Source organism: Carcharhinus amblyrhynchos, chromosome 22 (genome assembly GCF_965287045.1).
Source record: "Carcharhinus amblyrhynchos chromosome 22, sCarAmb.v2.hapA, whole genome shotgun sequence".
Classification (NCBI taxonomy): Eukaryota; Metazoa; Chordata; class Chondrichthyes; order Carcharhiniformes; family Carcharhinidae; genus Carcharhinus; species Carcharhinus amblyrhynchos.
The window spans coordinates 46,529,564-46,545,689 of record NC_137345.1 but is presented as its reverse complement, the minus strand read 5'-3'; the positions used below and the strand labels follow the sequence as shown (position 1 = coordinate 46,545,689).

At 47.1% G+C, this 16,126-nt stretch overlaps 1 protein-coding gene across 1 annotated transcript in view; it reads right to left on the bottom strand.

The window, feature by feature from the left end:
* Positions 1 to 16,126, bottom strand: part of LOC145357116 (signal peptide, CUB and EGF-like domain-containing protein 3) — a 347,330-nt gene that overhangs the window by 74,053 nt on the left and 257,151 nt on the right. The window contains exon 8 of the mRNA XM_080210261.1: positions 12,385 to 12,507. Within this exon, the coding sequence (XP_080066387.1) occupies positions 12,385 to 12,507 (123 nt within the window). The remainder of the gene's footprint in view (positions 1 to 12,384; positions 12,508 to 16,126) is intronic.

The following is a 16,126-nucleotide window of genomic DNA, read 5'->3' as shown; positions in this document are numbered from 1 at the left end:
TGGAGTTTGCACATTCTCCCTGAGTCTGCACAGGTTTCCTCCCAGAGTCCAAAGATGTGCAGGTTAGGTGGATTGGCCATGTTAAATTGCTCCTAGTGGTCCAGAGTGTGTAGGTTAGAGGATTAACCATGGGAAATGAGTGAGATTCCAGGGTGGAGGGATAAATAGGTTCTTGATCAATAAGGGGATCAAGGATTACGGGGAGAAGGCAGGAGAATGGGGATGAGAATTATATCATTGAATCCCTAGAGTGCAGAAGGTCATTCGGCCCATCAAGTCTGCACCAACCATATATCAGCCATGATTGAATGGCGGAGCAGATTCGATGGGTCGAATGGCCTAATTCTGCTCCTTTACCTTATGGTCGTGCCTGGGTAAGACACTCTGTTGGAGAGTCGGTGCAGACTCAATGGACCAAATGGCCTCCTTCTGCACTGTAGGGGTTCTATGAATCAGTGTTGATGGGGCAATGACTTGGAAAATTAGTGAAAAAGAGCAGAGTTTTCCAGTCTCAATTCCCTGGGACCCGAAATTTCCAGCCAAGGTCATCGGACCTCTGGCTTGTCTGTTACATTTAGCATCCTGCCCGCGATGATTCCCATGGTAGGTGGGTGGGGCAGGAGTGGATGATTGAGTACAATTAAAAGGCAAAGCTTTTCACCTCACGCATTTGAATTCAAACCAGAGATTAATTATTGAAAGGTATAAAGTGGACGAGCTGTTCGAAGCAGCACAGGTTGCAGCAACAGGTTAGTCAACATGTGGATAACATTATCTTTCAGATCTTAGGAAGACTCAAAAGCACATCGTTAAATACTGGTGCTTCAAACCTTATGAAATATGAGCTTTTGTCTCCAATGTTGGGGGAGTGACCTTGGAGCAAGGGAGCTAGCGACTATTCACTGTACACAAGGGACCAAAACGCACAACAGGCCAAGGCAGAAACACAAAGTTAGACAGAAAGAATGATTGAAGAGAGACAGGGTCAAAAAAAGATAGTTCAGACACAGGAGCGTTCTCCTGCTCATCGAATGGTGCTCTGGGGTATGTGACATCTACTTGGAAAGACGGATGTTTAAAGTAAAGTTTATTATTAGTCACAAATAGGTTTACATTAATATAGTAATGATGTTACTGTGAAAATCCCCTAGTCACCACACTCCGGCGCCTGTTCAGGTACACTGAGGGAGAACTTAGCATGGCCAATCCACCTAACTCGCACATCATTGAACTGTGGGAGGAAACTGGGGCATCCGGAGGAAAGCCATGCAGACACAGGGAGAACGTGCAAACTCCACACAGACAGTGACCCAAGCCGGGAATTGAACCCAGGTCCCTAGCGCTGTGAGGCAGCAGTGCCAACCACTGTGACAGGGTGCCACCCCATGTTTAATGTTTTCTCTGAACTACAGTCCCTTTGACAATGCAGCACTCTCTCAGTACTGCACTGATATGGCTGCCTAGATTTGGTGCTCAAGTTTTGGAGTGGGATTTGTAGCCAAGGGCCTCTGCCTTGAGAAACAAGCATGTCATCACTGAAAAGAGGCAGACACCAAAAATTTAAAACATGATTGTCTATTACTGTTATGGACAGGTGGGTGTTTAATTTTAACAGCTCCAATTTCTCTTCTCATCCATCCATAAACAGAGAGGGGTTCTAACTTTGATTGCCCCCACCCCCTTTAATAAGCAGTGCCATATTCTCAACCCCTCAGTGTGACCCAATCCCGATTAATAATCCCACAGCAAACCCAAGATAGGGTAAGCTCAGACAGAGTACAGGAACGAGATATCTGGTGAACTGTTGCAACAACAATAATCTCTCCCTCAATGTCAACAAAATGAAGGAGATTGTCATTGACTTCAGGAAGCGTAAAGGATGTCCCTGTCTACATCAACAGGGACGAAGTAGAAGGGGTCGAGAGCTTCAAGTTTTTAGGTATCCAGATCATCAACAACCTGTCTTGGTTCCCCCATGCCGACACTATAGTTAAGAAAGCCACCAATGCCTCTACTTTCTCAGAAGACTAAGGAAATTTGGCATGTCAGCTACAACTCTCAACAACTTTTACAGGCGCGCCGTAGAAGGCATTCTTTTTGGTTGTATCACAGCTTGGTCTGGGCTCCTGCTCTTCACAAGACTGCAAGGAACTACAAAAGGTCGTGAATGTAGCCCAATCCATCACGCAAACCAGCCTCCCATCCATTGATTCTGTCTACTGGCTCGGCAAAAGAGCCACCATAATTTGGGACCCCACACTCCCAGACATTCTCTCTTCCACCTTCTTCTGTTGGGAAAAAGATACAAAAGTCTGAGTTCACATACCAACTGACTCAAGAACAGCTTCTTCCCTGCTGCTGTCAGACTTTTGAATGGACTTACCTTACACTAGCTATGACTATGACACTACATTCTGTCGTTTCCTTCTCTATGAACGGTATGTTTTATCTGTATAGCGTGCAAGAAACAATACTTTTCACTGTATACCAATACATGTGACAATAATAAATCAAATCAAATCATATCAGAGGGTTAGTTTATCTCTTCATTTGTATAATGAAAGAGGAGGGATTGAGAAACAGATATTAACAGGGCAAAGAGTACAGAATGAAAATCTAATGGTGCATTGCTTCACACAGGAAAGCAAGTTGAAGACAGATGACATAAATTTAGCATCCTTCGCTAAAGATGTCCAGAGATGTGCAGGTTAGGCTGACTGGCCATCTTAAATTGCCCCTTAGTGTCAGAAGATTACGAGGGTAAATTAAGGTTATGGGAATAGGACCTGGGTGGGATTGTGGTCGATACAGACACAATGGGCTGAATGGCCTTCTTCTGTACTGTAAGGATTCTATGATTAGATGCTGGGTAATTCATTAGAAACTCACTCACCAGAGATGACTTCCACATGGGATAGGCAAGGAAAGATAGACATAGACATAGAACAGTACAGCACAGTACAGGCCCTTCGGCCCTCGATGTTGTGCCGAGCTATGTCCAAACCCAAGATCAAGCTATCCCACTCCCTATCATTCTGGAGTGCTCCATGTGCCTATCCAATAACCGCTTGAAAGTTCCTAAAGTGTCCGACTCTACGATCATAGCAGGCAGTGCATTCCACACCCCAACCACTCTCTGAGTGAAGAATCTACCTCGGACATCCCTCCTATATCTCCCACCATGAACCTTATAGTTATGCCCCCTAGTAACAGCTACACTCACCTGAGGAAATAGTCTCTGCATGTCCACTCTATCTATCCCCCTCATTACCTTATAAACCTCTATTAAGTCACCTCTTATCCTCTTCTGCTCTAAAGAGAAAAGCCCCAGCTCCCTCCACCTTTCCTCATAAGACCTACCCTCCAAACCATCCTGGTAAATCTCCTCTGCACTCTCTCCAATGCATCCACATCCTTCTTATAGTGAGGTGACCAGAACTGAACACAATATTCCAAATGTGGTCTCACCAACGTCCAGTATAGTTGCAGCATAACCCCATGGCTCTTAAACTCAAACCCCCTGTTAATAAATGTTAACACACTATTAGCCTTCTTCACAGTTCTATCCACTTGAGTGGCAACCTTCAGAGATCTGTCGATACGAACCCCAAGATCTCTCTGTTCCTCCACATTCCTCAGAACCCTGCTATTGACCCTGTAATCTGCATTCAAGTTTGTCCTACCAAAATGAATCACCTCGCACTTATCAGGGTTAAACTCCATCTGCCACTTTTTGGCCCAGCTCTGTATCTTATCAATGTCTCTTTGCAGCCTACAACAGCCCTCCACCTCATCCACTACTCCACCAAGCTTGGTGTCATCAGCAAATTTACTAACCCACCCTTCAGCCCCCTCTTCCAAGTCATTGATAAAAATCACAAATAGCAGAGGACCCAGCACTGATCCCTGTGGTACACCGCTGGTAACTGGCCTCCAGTCTGAAAATCTTCCCTCTATCACCATCCTCTGTCTTCTATGAGACAACCAGTTACTTACCCAATCAGCCAAATTTCCTTCTATCCCACACCTCCTTACTTTCTTCACGAGCCTACAATGAATAGGTCTTGATTAATTGGTCTTGCAGACAATAGTATAGAAGTTCAGAGCTTCCAGTAGAAAGAATTAGATGGGAGTCAGGCATTCATCCCTGGACTGACATGCCAAATTTCCTTAGCCTTCTGAGAAAGTAGAGGTGTTGGTGAGCTTTCTTAACTATAGTGTTGCCATGTGGGAACTAGGACTGGTTGTTGGTGACATGGACACCTAAAAAGTTGAAGGTCTCGACTCTTATTCTGAGCTGCAGCTGGCGAGATGGAAGCTGATAGACTGATTGACAATATAGGAAGACAATATAACTGGTTCTCCCAGCTAGGATGTAGCGATGCCGGCGTTGGACTGGGGTAAACACAGTAAGAAGTCTCACAACAGCAGGTTAGAGTCCAACCAGTTTATTTGATAGTAATCTCATAAGCTTTCGGAAACGGTGTTTCTTTGTCAGAACCTTCCACACACCTGATGAAGGAACACCGTTTCCGAAAGCTTGTGGGATTACTATCAAATAAACTGGTTGGACTCTAACCTGGTGTTGTGAGACTTCTTACTGTGTTCTCCCATGTGACCCCACCTCTCCATGTTGAGACTGAAATGCTTAAAAAAATTAATGGAGGGTCCTTTGTCCTAGCAAAATAGGCTGGCTTAGGAAATGTAGATGGCCTTGGTACAATTGCCTTTGAATTTGGTTTGTGCAGCTGAGAGAGTCATTATCCTCTCTTCAGTGATAACAAGATGTCACTTTCTCTGATTCTGCTGGAATATTTTCTTGTTTGAAAGTCAGAGCCAGACATGGTTTCAATCATTTTAAAGGATTTGTCCAATTTTTAAACCGGAGTTAGCTATGAAGGTATCTTCCAAAAATATAGAGGATGGTCTTAGCTCTATGACAACACCAAGCAGATTATGTTTGTGGAATTGGATTGGAGAAGGTTGCAGCAAATTCTATAGATATATCTGACCCATTTCCACACATCCTACTACATGTTCATTGGCATCGCAGAAGGCCCACCACTGGCTGTTCTCAACATGATTTTCTGTTGAATGCGCCCTTCCTCTCCACCAGGATCCCTGCAGTAAGCGGGGTGGGGTGGGGTGGGGGGGGGGAGGGGGAGTGCAGGAATGCCTTCAGCAGAACCGGAAGATTCCACAGCACGAACAGTCAGAAAATTCTGGACAATGTGTTTCTGATGGAAGAATTAATTGAAGGGTCAGAGTCAGAAAAAACAGACAGAAGGGGACAGGGTCAGAGAGGGACAGGGTCAGAGAGGGACAGGGTCAGAGAGGGACAGGGTCAGAGAGGGGCAGGGTCAGAGAGGGGCAGGGTCAGAGTCAGAAATGTTCAGAAAGGGACAGGGTCAAAAAGGGACAGAGTCAAAAAGAGACAGGACCAGATAGGGAGGGGGTCAGAAAGGGGCAGGGTCAGCTAGGGACACAGACAGAAGGCTTGTTTGGCCCAACTGATTAAATAATTATTTCATTCCTAAACAGCTGTATAATTTTAATGTCCTTTTCATTGTCATCAGCCTGGTCCATGGAGTTAGTAAACCTTTAAATAGGCAACAGTGAACCCAGGGGGGCTGCACTTACCCTGAACATTTATCTGTCAAGCTCCTGGCTTTTTATTTCTGCGGCGAACAAAAGCATAGTTGTGAATCATTTCACAGATCATGTCAGTGACTCAGTGATAATCTCTGGCTGCCCCTCGCTGATACTGGCTTCACCCCAAATGCCTTTAGCCGGAGTGGTACTGAAAGATGTCTACGTGACTGTAAACCTGTAGAGATTACAGTCGTGTATGTTTGATAAGTGCCATGATGCGCCTGCATGGTGATAAGATTACCTGTTACTGTGAAAAATACTCTCTGCAGGCCAAGTACCTGATCCCTTTGGAACAGAACCAGTTCCGTTTCTGTGCCAAGGACTGTTAGAAGTTTAGTCACAATAAAACGTCCAATGTCAGATGCGAGGAATTGAATACTGAACTCCCACCTTAAACTTTTTTATTTTGCTACATACCTGCTTCTCCAAAAGCCTCTTCCTTTGACTGGATAAAGTACCCAGAATCTTCTGTCCATCTTGCGACTTACTCCTTTACTAATTGGTTCATTTGTCTTCTAAACCCTTTGTCTGTCCCCTATCCTAAATCCTCCCATTATCTCGTTCCCACCTAAATTCTGCACCTTTCAGTTACACACTCTTTTAAATCTCTACCCTTCATTTGAGCCCTCTGGTAAACCCTCTGCTCCTGAGTTCATCTCCCTTTAAATCTTCTCTCCCCTCGGAAATACATGTCGAAAATATTATGATGTTCAGAGTATTAGACAACTGCGGGTTGGTGATATAGAATTGTAGAATCCCTACAGTGCAGAAGAGGCCATTCAGCCCATCAAATCTGCACTGACTCTCTGACAGAGCATCTTACCCAGGTCCTGAGGGCAGCACGATGGCACAGTGGTTGGCACTGCTGCCTTACAGCACCAGGGACCTGGGTTCGATTCCCAGCTCGGGTCACTGTCTGTGTGGAGACTGTATGTTCTCCCTGTGTCTGTGTGGGTTTCCTCCCACAGTCCGAAAGATGTGCAGGCCGTGATAAATTCTCCCTCAGTGTACCCAAACAGGTGCCGGAGTGTGGTGACTAGGGGATTTTCACAGTAACCTCATTGCAGTGTTAACGTAAGCCTGCTTGTGACACTAATAAATAAATCTACCATGGCTAATCCACCTAGCTTACACGTCTTTGGGCACTAAGGGGGAAGTTAGCATGGCCAGTTCACCTGATCAGCACACCTTTGGACATGTAGATGCCTCTTTTTCACTCAGCACAATCTGTACTATCTGACTTCACAAAATGCACCTTGTTCATATTATCCGTCTATTACCCGTGTGTGAAAATGTTCCAGCTCGCTTACCATTCTATTTCTAACTCCAACCCGCGTCCCTTGATATCTGAAGCCGTGGTCAGTCAGAAGAACCTCTCTGTATTAACCGCGTTATACAAATTGCCTTTATTGTAAGCATTAACCCTCTAATCTAGAGAAGGATCAGAACTGGTGAAATGCAGGAGAGCAGAGGTTGGAAGTTTGTTTTAAAAAGCTGGTCGGGTTGAAATGTAGATTGATTAATGTTACTATCTGCGATAGTCTTTAAAATTGTGGAGGATACTTTGTGACATCAGCTGTGATAATCTGAATCATATAATTTCATTGCAGACATGTGGGAGACTTTGTGGCACAGTGGGTAACCTCCCTACCACAGAACTGACTGGCCCCGGGAAGTGTTTGTGAATTGGATTAATGAGCTGATAACCAGCACAGAAATCCTTCCCCCCATTGTTTCCCCAAAGGGAAAAGCAGTGTGTGCGTGAAGATACGCCAAAAAACAATGCAGACATCACTTAATCACAGAATCCCTACAGTGCGGAAGGAGGCCATTCGGCCCATTGAGTCTGCACCGACAACAATCCCACCCAGGTCCTATCCCCATGTATTTACCCTGGCACTAAGTGGCAATTTAGCACGGCCAATCCACCTAATCTTTGGAGTATGGGGTGAAACCCATGTAGACATGGGGAGAATGTGCAAACTCCACACAGACAGTGACCCAAGGCCAGAATTGAACCTAGGTCCCTGGCACTGTGAACCAGCAGTGCTAACCACTGTGCTGCCCTTGTGACCGGAACACTCATAGTCCATGACCTTAGAACTACAGAGCTCCATGGTTTATCAACCAACATCGCTGCACATGAACTGAGAGCTGGTAAAATTGTGGAGGATCAGGGAAAGAGCAGCATTAACAGCTTACATAGGCCTGGCCTCTGGGCCACAGGCTGGGAATCCTCATATTTGGTGAACAGATGCTGCAAGTACTTTCAGAGTGAGACACTGCACAATGGGGGAGGGATCTCTCTCACTGCTCCAACGCACTAACACTTTACAGTAATCCATTTACAGATAGGTTAACCCAATGGGCTTAAGCTCTGTAATTACACACGTCCCACTTGTACTTGCAGCTGGTTGTAATGGAACCAATACAGGGTTCCATTGTCCTTACCACACCACCCCCTCTCCAAAATGGTAACCCCAGCCAACTGGGTGCTGGGTCTCTGCCCCTCAAGGACAGGAAGCTCCGCCTCAGAAAGTTGCTGACCAATCAGAGGCCAGCAGCTCTCACATGCCAGCAGTGCCATTGTGGCCACTGCCGGTACTGCACTTGATGTGGAGATGCCGGCGTTGGACTGGGGTGGGCACAGGAAGAACAAAGAACAACACAGCACGGGAAACAGGCCCTTCGGCCCAACGAGCCCACGCTGCCATTTTAACATTATGAGTGCCCTCCTCTATCTATGACCTTTGTCTACGCCTATTGGGGAAGATTGAGGGAAGACTAATTTAGGGATAATTTGTTACACCAATCAGCCTAAGAGCACGTTTTTGGGGTGTGGGAGGAAACCGGAGCACCTGGAGAAAACCCACGCAAGCATGGGGAGAATGTGCAAACTCCCGTAGACACTGGCCCAAATCCATGTATCTGCACAGCAGACAGTGATAGTCACTGAGCTGTTGTGTCGCCCATCAGATGGTCCAGTTTAAGCGTACACTAACAACGTGAAGCACTCGGCAACACTCGAAGTAAAACCCAATAAGTTTTCAGAGTGTCGCTCCTTCTTCAGTTGAGTGCACCTGTGCTACCAAATAAACCTGTTGGACTTTAACTGGGTGTTGTGAGACTTCTTACGCTATTGCACTTGGTACTCAGGGAAGCGTTCAATGATGGATCAGAATTATAGAAGTGTTTTGGGGGTGGGGGAACGAGGGGGTCAGTGCAGGGTCTGGGATTTGAGAGGAGAGAGGGGAACATGGGGGCTATTAAACTTGAGGGGGCCCAGCGATGGACCCATGGGTTAAGGTGGGACACTCCCCTGGCTAACGTTCAGCCTGTGCAGTGGAAACCTGCTTGGATGGCTGCTTGGCCGGGGTCTCTCCTGCCAGTGGCTTAACCCTGGTGATGGCAGGATTAGGCCCTTAAGTGGGCTTCAGTAGCCCAAGAGCTGGCACCCAGCCTCTGCAGGAAGAGCAGGGGTGGGGGGGGTCTGACTGCTAGATTTAATGTGTCCTTTCCCCTCCCTCCCACCATGCCCTGGGAGTGTTAAATCCTGCCCTATATCTGTCCAGAATTAATTATGTTTGATTGTTTGTAAAGTCAAATTAAACCATCTATATTCATTTAATCATGACAATTTATTAAATTCTGACAGAAATTTAGAAATAAACTAAATCATGTAGAGCAGAAGAGGCCCTTCAGTCCATCGAGTCTGCACCAGAAAGACTTGAACTTCCGTCTGCCAGCACTTGGCCCGTAGCCCGGAGTGTTCTGATGTGCCAATTTCTTATCTAGGTACTTTTTAAAGGATGCTGGTTTGTACATTAATATAAATACAATTACTGAATACACACAGCTCAGTCAGAATTTGGAAGATATTAAGTCTCCTTGAGCCTAGGTTCACTAGGCTGATACCGGAGATGAGGGGGTTAGCTTATGAGGAGAGATTGAATAGACTGGCTGAGGGGGGAATCTTATAGAGACTGACAAGATAATGAAGGGGATGGATAGGGTAGAGGTAGAGAGATTCTTTCAGCTTAGAAAGGAAAACAGAACTAGAGGGCACAGCCTCAAAATAAGGGGGGGCGCAGTTTAGAATGGAGTTGAGGAGGAACTTCTTCACTGAAAGGGTGGTGAGTCTCTGGAATTCTCTGCCCATTGAAGTGGTGGAGGCTGCCTCGCTAAATATATTTAAGTCACGGGTAGATAGGTTTCTGATAGACAAGGGAATTAAGGGTTATGGGGAGAAAGCGAAAAAGTGGAACTGATCCACTTCAGATCAGCCATGATCTTATTGAATGGCGGGGCAGGCTTGAAGGGCTGGATGGCCGACTCCTGCTCCTATTTCTTATGTTCTTATGTTCTGGCGAAGAAGGCAAGCCTGGAGGATGTGCCCTTCTCTCTGTACAGATGCTGTTGTGTGTGTCTAACTCGTTTCTTCATCATAGATTGCCAGCATTTGTAGTTTTCTTCACTATTTCACTCATTGATGTATCTTTACATTCTTCAATGATCTGAACCTAATGTAAGAAGTCTTTCAACACCAGGTTAAAGGTGTTGTGAGAATTCTTACTGTGCCTACCCCGGTCCAACACCGGCATCTCCACATCACTGACCCTGAATGGCTGAGTAAACACCCGCTGAGGGTTTCAGCTCGACAAATCAGCCCATGCTGATGGCATCAACACCTCATCCCTCTACAGGCTGGAAGGGTCCTTTCTGATGAGGTTGTGACAAAGTCAGGGGGTAGGGGTCACAGTGACCAGCCGGTACCACGGCATGGAGGTGATCAGCTGGTTTATGACGAGAACTTGGGCCCTGTAAGACAGCACTCGAAGCGGACCCGTCCAGGGACTCAGGCCAGTGGTGGGTTTGGCCACTCTTGCCAATTTGCCGTCCAAGATTTCTCAGCCGGGCAGAGGTGGACTCCCAAATAGAGGAGGCTGGTCCTGCTCCAGGTGAAAGGCCTGAGTTCCTCTGGGAGGGGGTTGGGGGGTCCAGGAGTGTGGAACACGAAGCCCAGTTGATCCTGGCGGGGGACGCGGCGGAGTACATGGTGGAGTACACGGCCTGGCACTTGCGCATCCTCCACAGGCCAGCTGGGTGAGCCGGAGTTGTGTCAATCCAAACCCCAAGTGTGTGGGCGCCCATGGAAACACACATCTCCCAGTCTGGCAATCCCAGGCACCACACTTCAGCAAGCAGCCTGAATACACTGGACAACTAACAGAAAGCGCTGAGCAGAAAATGGACAACTCTTCACAGAAAGGAGCAACATCGCTTCACATGATTGTGGGTCAGTCACCTCAGCAAATTCTTGTGTTCCTCCTCCAGACTATAAGTGAGGGTGGCGGGGGAGGGGGAGGGTGGCGGGGGAGGGGCTGAAACCAGGCTAGTTATTTTTTGGCCAGAGCTTCCCCTTACTGCCGTGTGAATCTTTGTGAAAAGGTGAAGGGAGAACATCAGAAACCAAAATAAAATGGAATTCGATGGAAATAAGAGATTGACGGTGGGCTGTGGTGATAAGTGTAATCCTGGACTGCTGTTTCTATACAACGACTTGGTATCGGTGTTCAAAATTATTCTGTGGATTAATTAGTCCAGGATGTTAAGCTCTGTAATTACACACGTCCCACTTGTATTTGCAGCTCAGAACCACACTGCTGCAGTATTCATGATTAACCACCAGAGGACTCCAGTGATCCATGGATGATCTGGAATGCTTCATGATTCCACTGATTCACTCAGGCTGCTGCAGATCCAAGTGTCTCTCTCTCTCTTGGATTGTGCCCATCCAAGCCTTCCGAGAAACACTGGACCTTGGACCGGTGGAATGTTCATGGCTTGAGAAGTGTTATTTTTGGATTGCAGAACAGTTGAAAAATTGTTTCACAGTTTAGTAACTTTCATAAAGGGAAGCAGAGGTCACGGACAGCGTAAGCCTTCCTGGACAGACCTGTTCTGTGACACAAATCGTATCCAACAGGAATAATAGTAAGCTCATCCCACATGGACGACCAGCAGCAGCAGCAATCTGTGAGGAGGGACAGCCACAGACCCCATTTCTTATCACGATTCCCTCACAAGATGATCACCTTTTGGGTGGCGCAGTGGGTCAGCACTGCTGCCTGACAGGGACCCGGTTCCATTCCCGGTTTGGCTCTCTGCCTGTGCGGGGTCTGCACATTCTCCCCGTGTCTGGGTGGGTTTCCACCGGTTTCCTCCCACAATCCGAAAGAGGTGCTAATGAGGTGCTTTCTGCCGGGCTAAACTCACCCTCGGTGTAACCCGAGCCGACTGGGGGATTCTCACAGTAACTTCATTGCAGTGTTAATGTAAGCCTACCGGTGACACTAACTAGTAAAATTTAAGAAAAAACAAAAAACTATTTCTCCCCAGAACTGTTTCACCTTCCAGTCTGTCACATGAAACAAACATCCACACATCTAAAATCTAATCTCGACACTTTTATCAGACAGCAGATGACTGCCAGATAATGGTATCGCCGCAGCAGACACCAAACACACCGCCTTTGAGGATTAACTGATGAGTTGCCACAACTGCCCCGAGTTTCAGTGAAGGAATATTTCTGAGATCACATCTCTTACCACGAGACTCACAGGCAGCAAGATCTCAGCTCAGGGAATTAAAGCGAAAATTGTAAATAAAGGTGAGATTGCACTGGCTGGAATAAAAAACAATTCTTTAAAAACCGGAGGCGCCTCGACTCACCTTGGCAAGTCCTTTCGTTAGTGAGGAGCTTGTAACCCTTCTTGCAACTGCACTCGAAGCTTCCAATGGTGTTCCGACACACATGGTCACACCCGCCATTGTGCAGGCGACATTCATCAATATCTGTACAGGACACGGGGTGGGGTGGGGTGGGGGACAAAGGCCGAGAGACAGAACGAGGATGAGTCAGAGAGATAAAGAGCAAGAGCATGGAGCCAAAGAGGAGGGATATACAGTGAATTAGCAAGAGAGACATAGAGGACAGACGGAAGAGTGAGAGAGAGGTTTTCATTTAGAGCGGGAGACAGAGAGCAAGGGGATGAAAAAATCAAGAGAGAGTAAGAGGAGAGAGAGGGACAAGTTTGCACAAGAGACATTGAGGGAATGAGGGAGGCACAGGGAGAGTGAGGGACAGAAGAGTGAGGTTTATGTATGAGAGAGAGAACGAGAGAGAGTGAGACAGGGACGTAGAGTGAGATTGTGAGAGTGTGGAGGGAGAGAGAGAGAGAGACAGAGAGAGAGGGTTGCAGGGTGAGATGGTGAGAGAGGCAATTAGAGAGAAAGGTGTAGAGAGGCGTAGGAAAAGAGAGAAGAAAAAAAGCACAAAATTTCACATCATTAGTACCAATTTCACAGCAAATCAGTGACCAATCACACTGTCATTTAGATAAACATATCACCACAGCGACCTCACCTTGCTCTGGTCACTCTTTGGTGAGGATATTGGAAAAACTCTCCCCTCACCTCTGACCTCTCCCTCTTCCCAATCCTTCTGATCTTTGCTAGTATTGTCACCACCAGAATGGTCACCTTTGGCTTTTAAATACGACATTCACAAATTGTAATTTTGATTCAAAGTATTCACGAGGGAAGATTACAACAGCACGTCCTTCCCCTAAAAGACAGAGAGTCGAGGCACTGGGCAAGCTTCCAGTGTAAATGCGCCTGGATGATTGGGAGGGATTACAAGAAACAGCTACCTGTCTTCAATGTTCCTAACCCTGGAGTGTAGGGACAGCTCGGTCAGGAGACCTGGGAAACACTGGCACCCATTACGAGGAAGGCAGTGGAGATCTGGGGACTGTAATTAGATTGCAGACAGGACAGTATGGTTCAAAAAGGGTAAATTCAACGCCCTCACACGGTACTCTCAACTATCCAACTCCCTTTATTCATTTATACAATAATGGGAATATCCGGAGTAAATTTAAGGATTGTTTACTTAACAAAGATTTATCTTTCGGACAGTAACTAATAGCCCCTGTTACAGGGCAGTAACTAATAGCCCCTGTTACGGGACAGTAACTAATAGCCCCTGTTACGGGGACAGTAACTAATAGCCCCTGTTACGGGGGCAGTAACTAATAGCCCCTGTTACAGGGGCAGTAACTAATAGCCCCTGTTACGGGGACAGTAACTAATAGCCCCTGTTACAGGGCAGTAACTAATAGCCCCTGTTACGGGGACAGTAACTAATAGCCCCTGTTACGGGGGCAGTAACTAATAGCCCCTGTTACGGGGACAGTAACTAATAGCCCCTGTTACAGGGCAGTAACTAATAGCCCCTGTTACGGGGACAGTAACTAATAGCCCCTGTTACAGGGCAGTAACTAATAGCCCCTGTTACGGGGACAGTAACTAATAGCCCCTGTTACAGGGCAGTAACTAATAGCCCCTGTTACGGGACAGTAACTAATAGCCCCTGTTACGGGGGCAGTAACTAATAGCCCCTGTTACGGGGGCAGTAACTAATAGCCCCTGTTACGGGACAGTAACTAATAGCCCCTGTTACAGGGCAGTAACTAATAGCCCCTGTTACGGGACAGTAACTAATAGCCCCTGTTACGGGGGCAGTAACTAATAGCCCCTGTTACGGGACAGTAACTAATAGCCCCTGTTACAGGGCAGTAACTAATAGCCCCTGTTACGGGACAGTAACTAATAGCCCCTGTTACGGGGGCAGCAACTAATAGCCCCTGTTACGGGGGCAGCAACTAATAGCCCCTGTTACGGGACAGTAACTAATAGCCCCTGTTACGGGGGCAGCAACTAATAGCCCCTGTTACGGGACAGTAACTAATAGCCCCTGTTACGGGACAGTAACTAATAGCCCCTGTTACGGGGGCAGCAACTAATAGCCCCTGTTACGGGACAGTAACTAATAGCCCCTGTTACGGGGCAGTAACTAATAGCCCCTGTTACGGGGGCAGCAACTAATAGCCCCTGTTACGGGACAGTAACTAATAGCCCCTGTTACGGGGGCAGTAACTAATAGCCCCTGTTACGGGACAGTAACTAATAGCCCCTGTTATGGGGGCAGTAACTAATAGCCCCTGTTACGGGACAGTAACTAATAGCCCCTGTTACGGGGCAGCAACTAATAGCCCCTGTTACGGGGGCAGTAACTAATAGCCCCTGTTACGGGACAGTAACTAATAGCCCCTGTTACAGGGCAGTAACTAATAGCCCCTGTTACGGGACAGTAACTAATAGCCCCTGTTACGGGGGCAGTAACTAATAGCCCCTGTTACGGGGGCAGCAACTAATAGCCCCTGTTACGGGGGCAGCAACTAATAGCCCCTGTTACGGGACAGTAACTAATAGCCCCTGTTACGGGGGCAGTAACTAATAGCCCCTGTTACGGGACAGTAACTAATAGCCCCTGTTACGGGACAGTAACTAATAGCCCCTGTTACGGGGGCAGCAACTAATAGCCCCTGTTACGGGACAGTAACTAATAGCCCCTGTTACGGGGCAGTAACTAATAGCCCCTGTTACGGGGGCAGCAACTAATAGCCCCTGTTACGGGACAGTAACTAATAGCCCCTGTTACGGGGGCAGTAACTAATAGCCCCTGTTACGGGACAGTAACTAATAGCCCCTGTTATGGGGGCAGTAACTAATAGCCCCTGTTACGGGACAGTAACTAATAGCCCCTGTTACGGGGCAGCAACTAATAGCCCCTGTTACGGGACAGTAACTAATAGCCCCTGTTACGGGGGCAGCAACTAATAGCCCCTGTTACGGGACAGTAACTAATAGCCCCTGTTACGGGGGCAGTAACTAATAGCCCCTGTTACGGGACAGTAACTAATAGCCCCTGTTACGGGGGCAGTAACTAATATCCCCTGTTATGGGACAGTAACTAATAGCCCCTGTTACAGGGGCAGTAACTAATAGCCCCTGTTACGGGACAGTAACTAATAGCCCCTGTTACGGGACAGTAACTAATAGCCCCTGTTACGGGGGCAGTAACTAATAGCCCCTGTTACGGGGGCAGTAACTAATAGCCCCTGTTACGGGGGCAGTAACTAATAGCCCCTGTTACGGGGGCAGTAACTAATAGCCCCTGTTACGGGGGCAGTAACCAATAGCCCCTGTTACAGGGGCAGTAACTAATAGCCCCTGTTACGGAGGTAGTAACTAATAGCCCCTGTTACGTGACAGTAACTAATAGCCCCTGTTACAGGGACAGTAACTAATAGCCCCTGTTACAGGACAGTAACTAATAGCCCCTGTTACAGGACAGTAACTAATAGCTCCTGTTACAGTGACAGTAACTAATAGCCCCTGTTACAGGACAGTAACTAATAGCTCCTGTTACAGTGACAGTAACTAATAGCCCCTGTTACAGGACAGTAACTAATAGCTCCTGTTACAGGAGCAGTAACTAATAGCCCCTGTTACGGGGCAGTAACTAATAGCCCCTGTTACGGGACAGTAACTAATAGCCCCTGTTAAG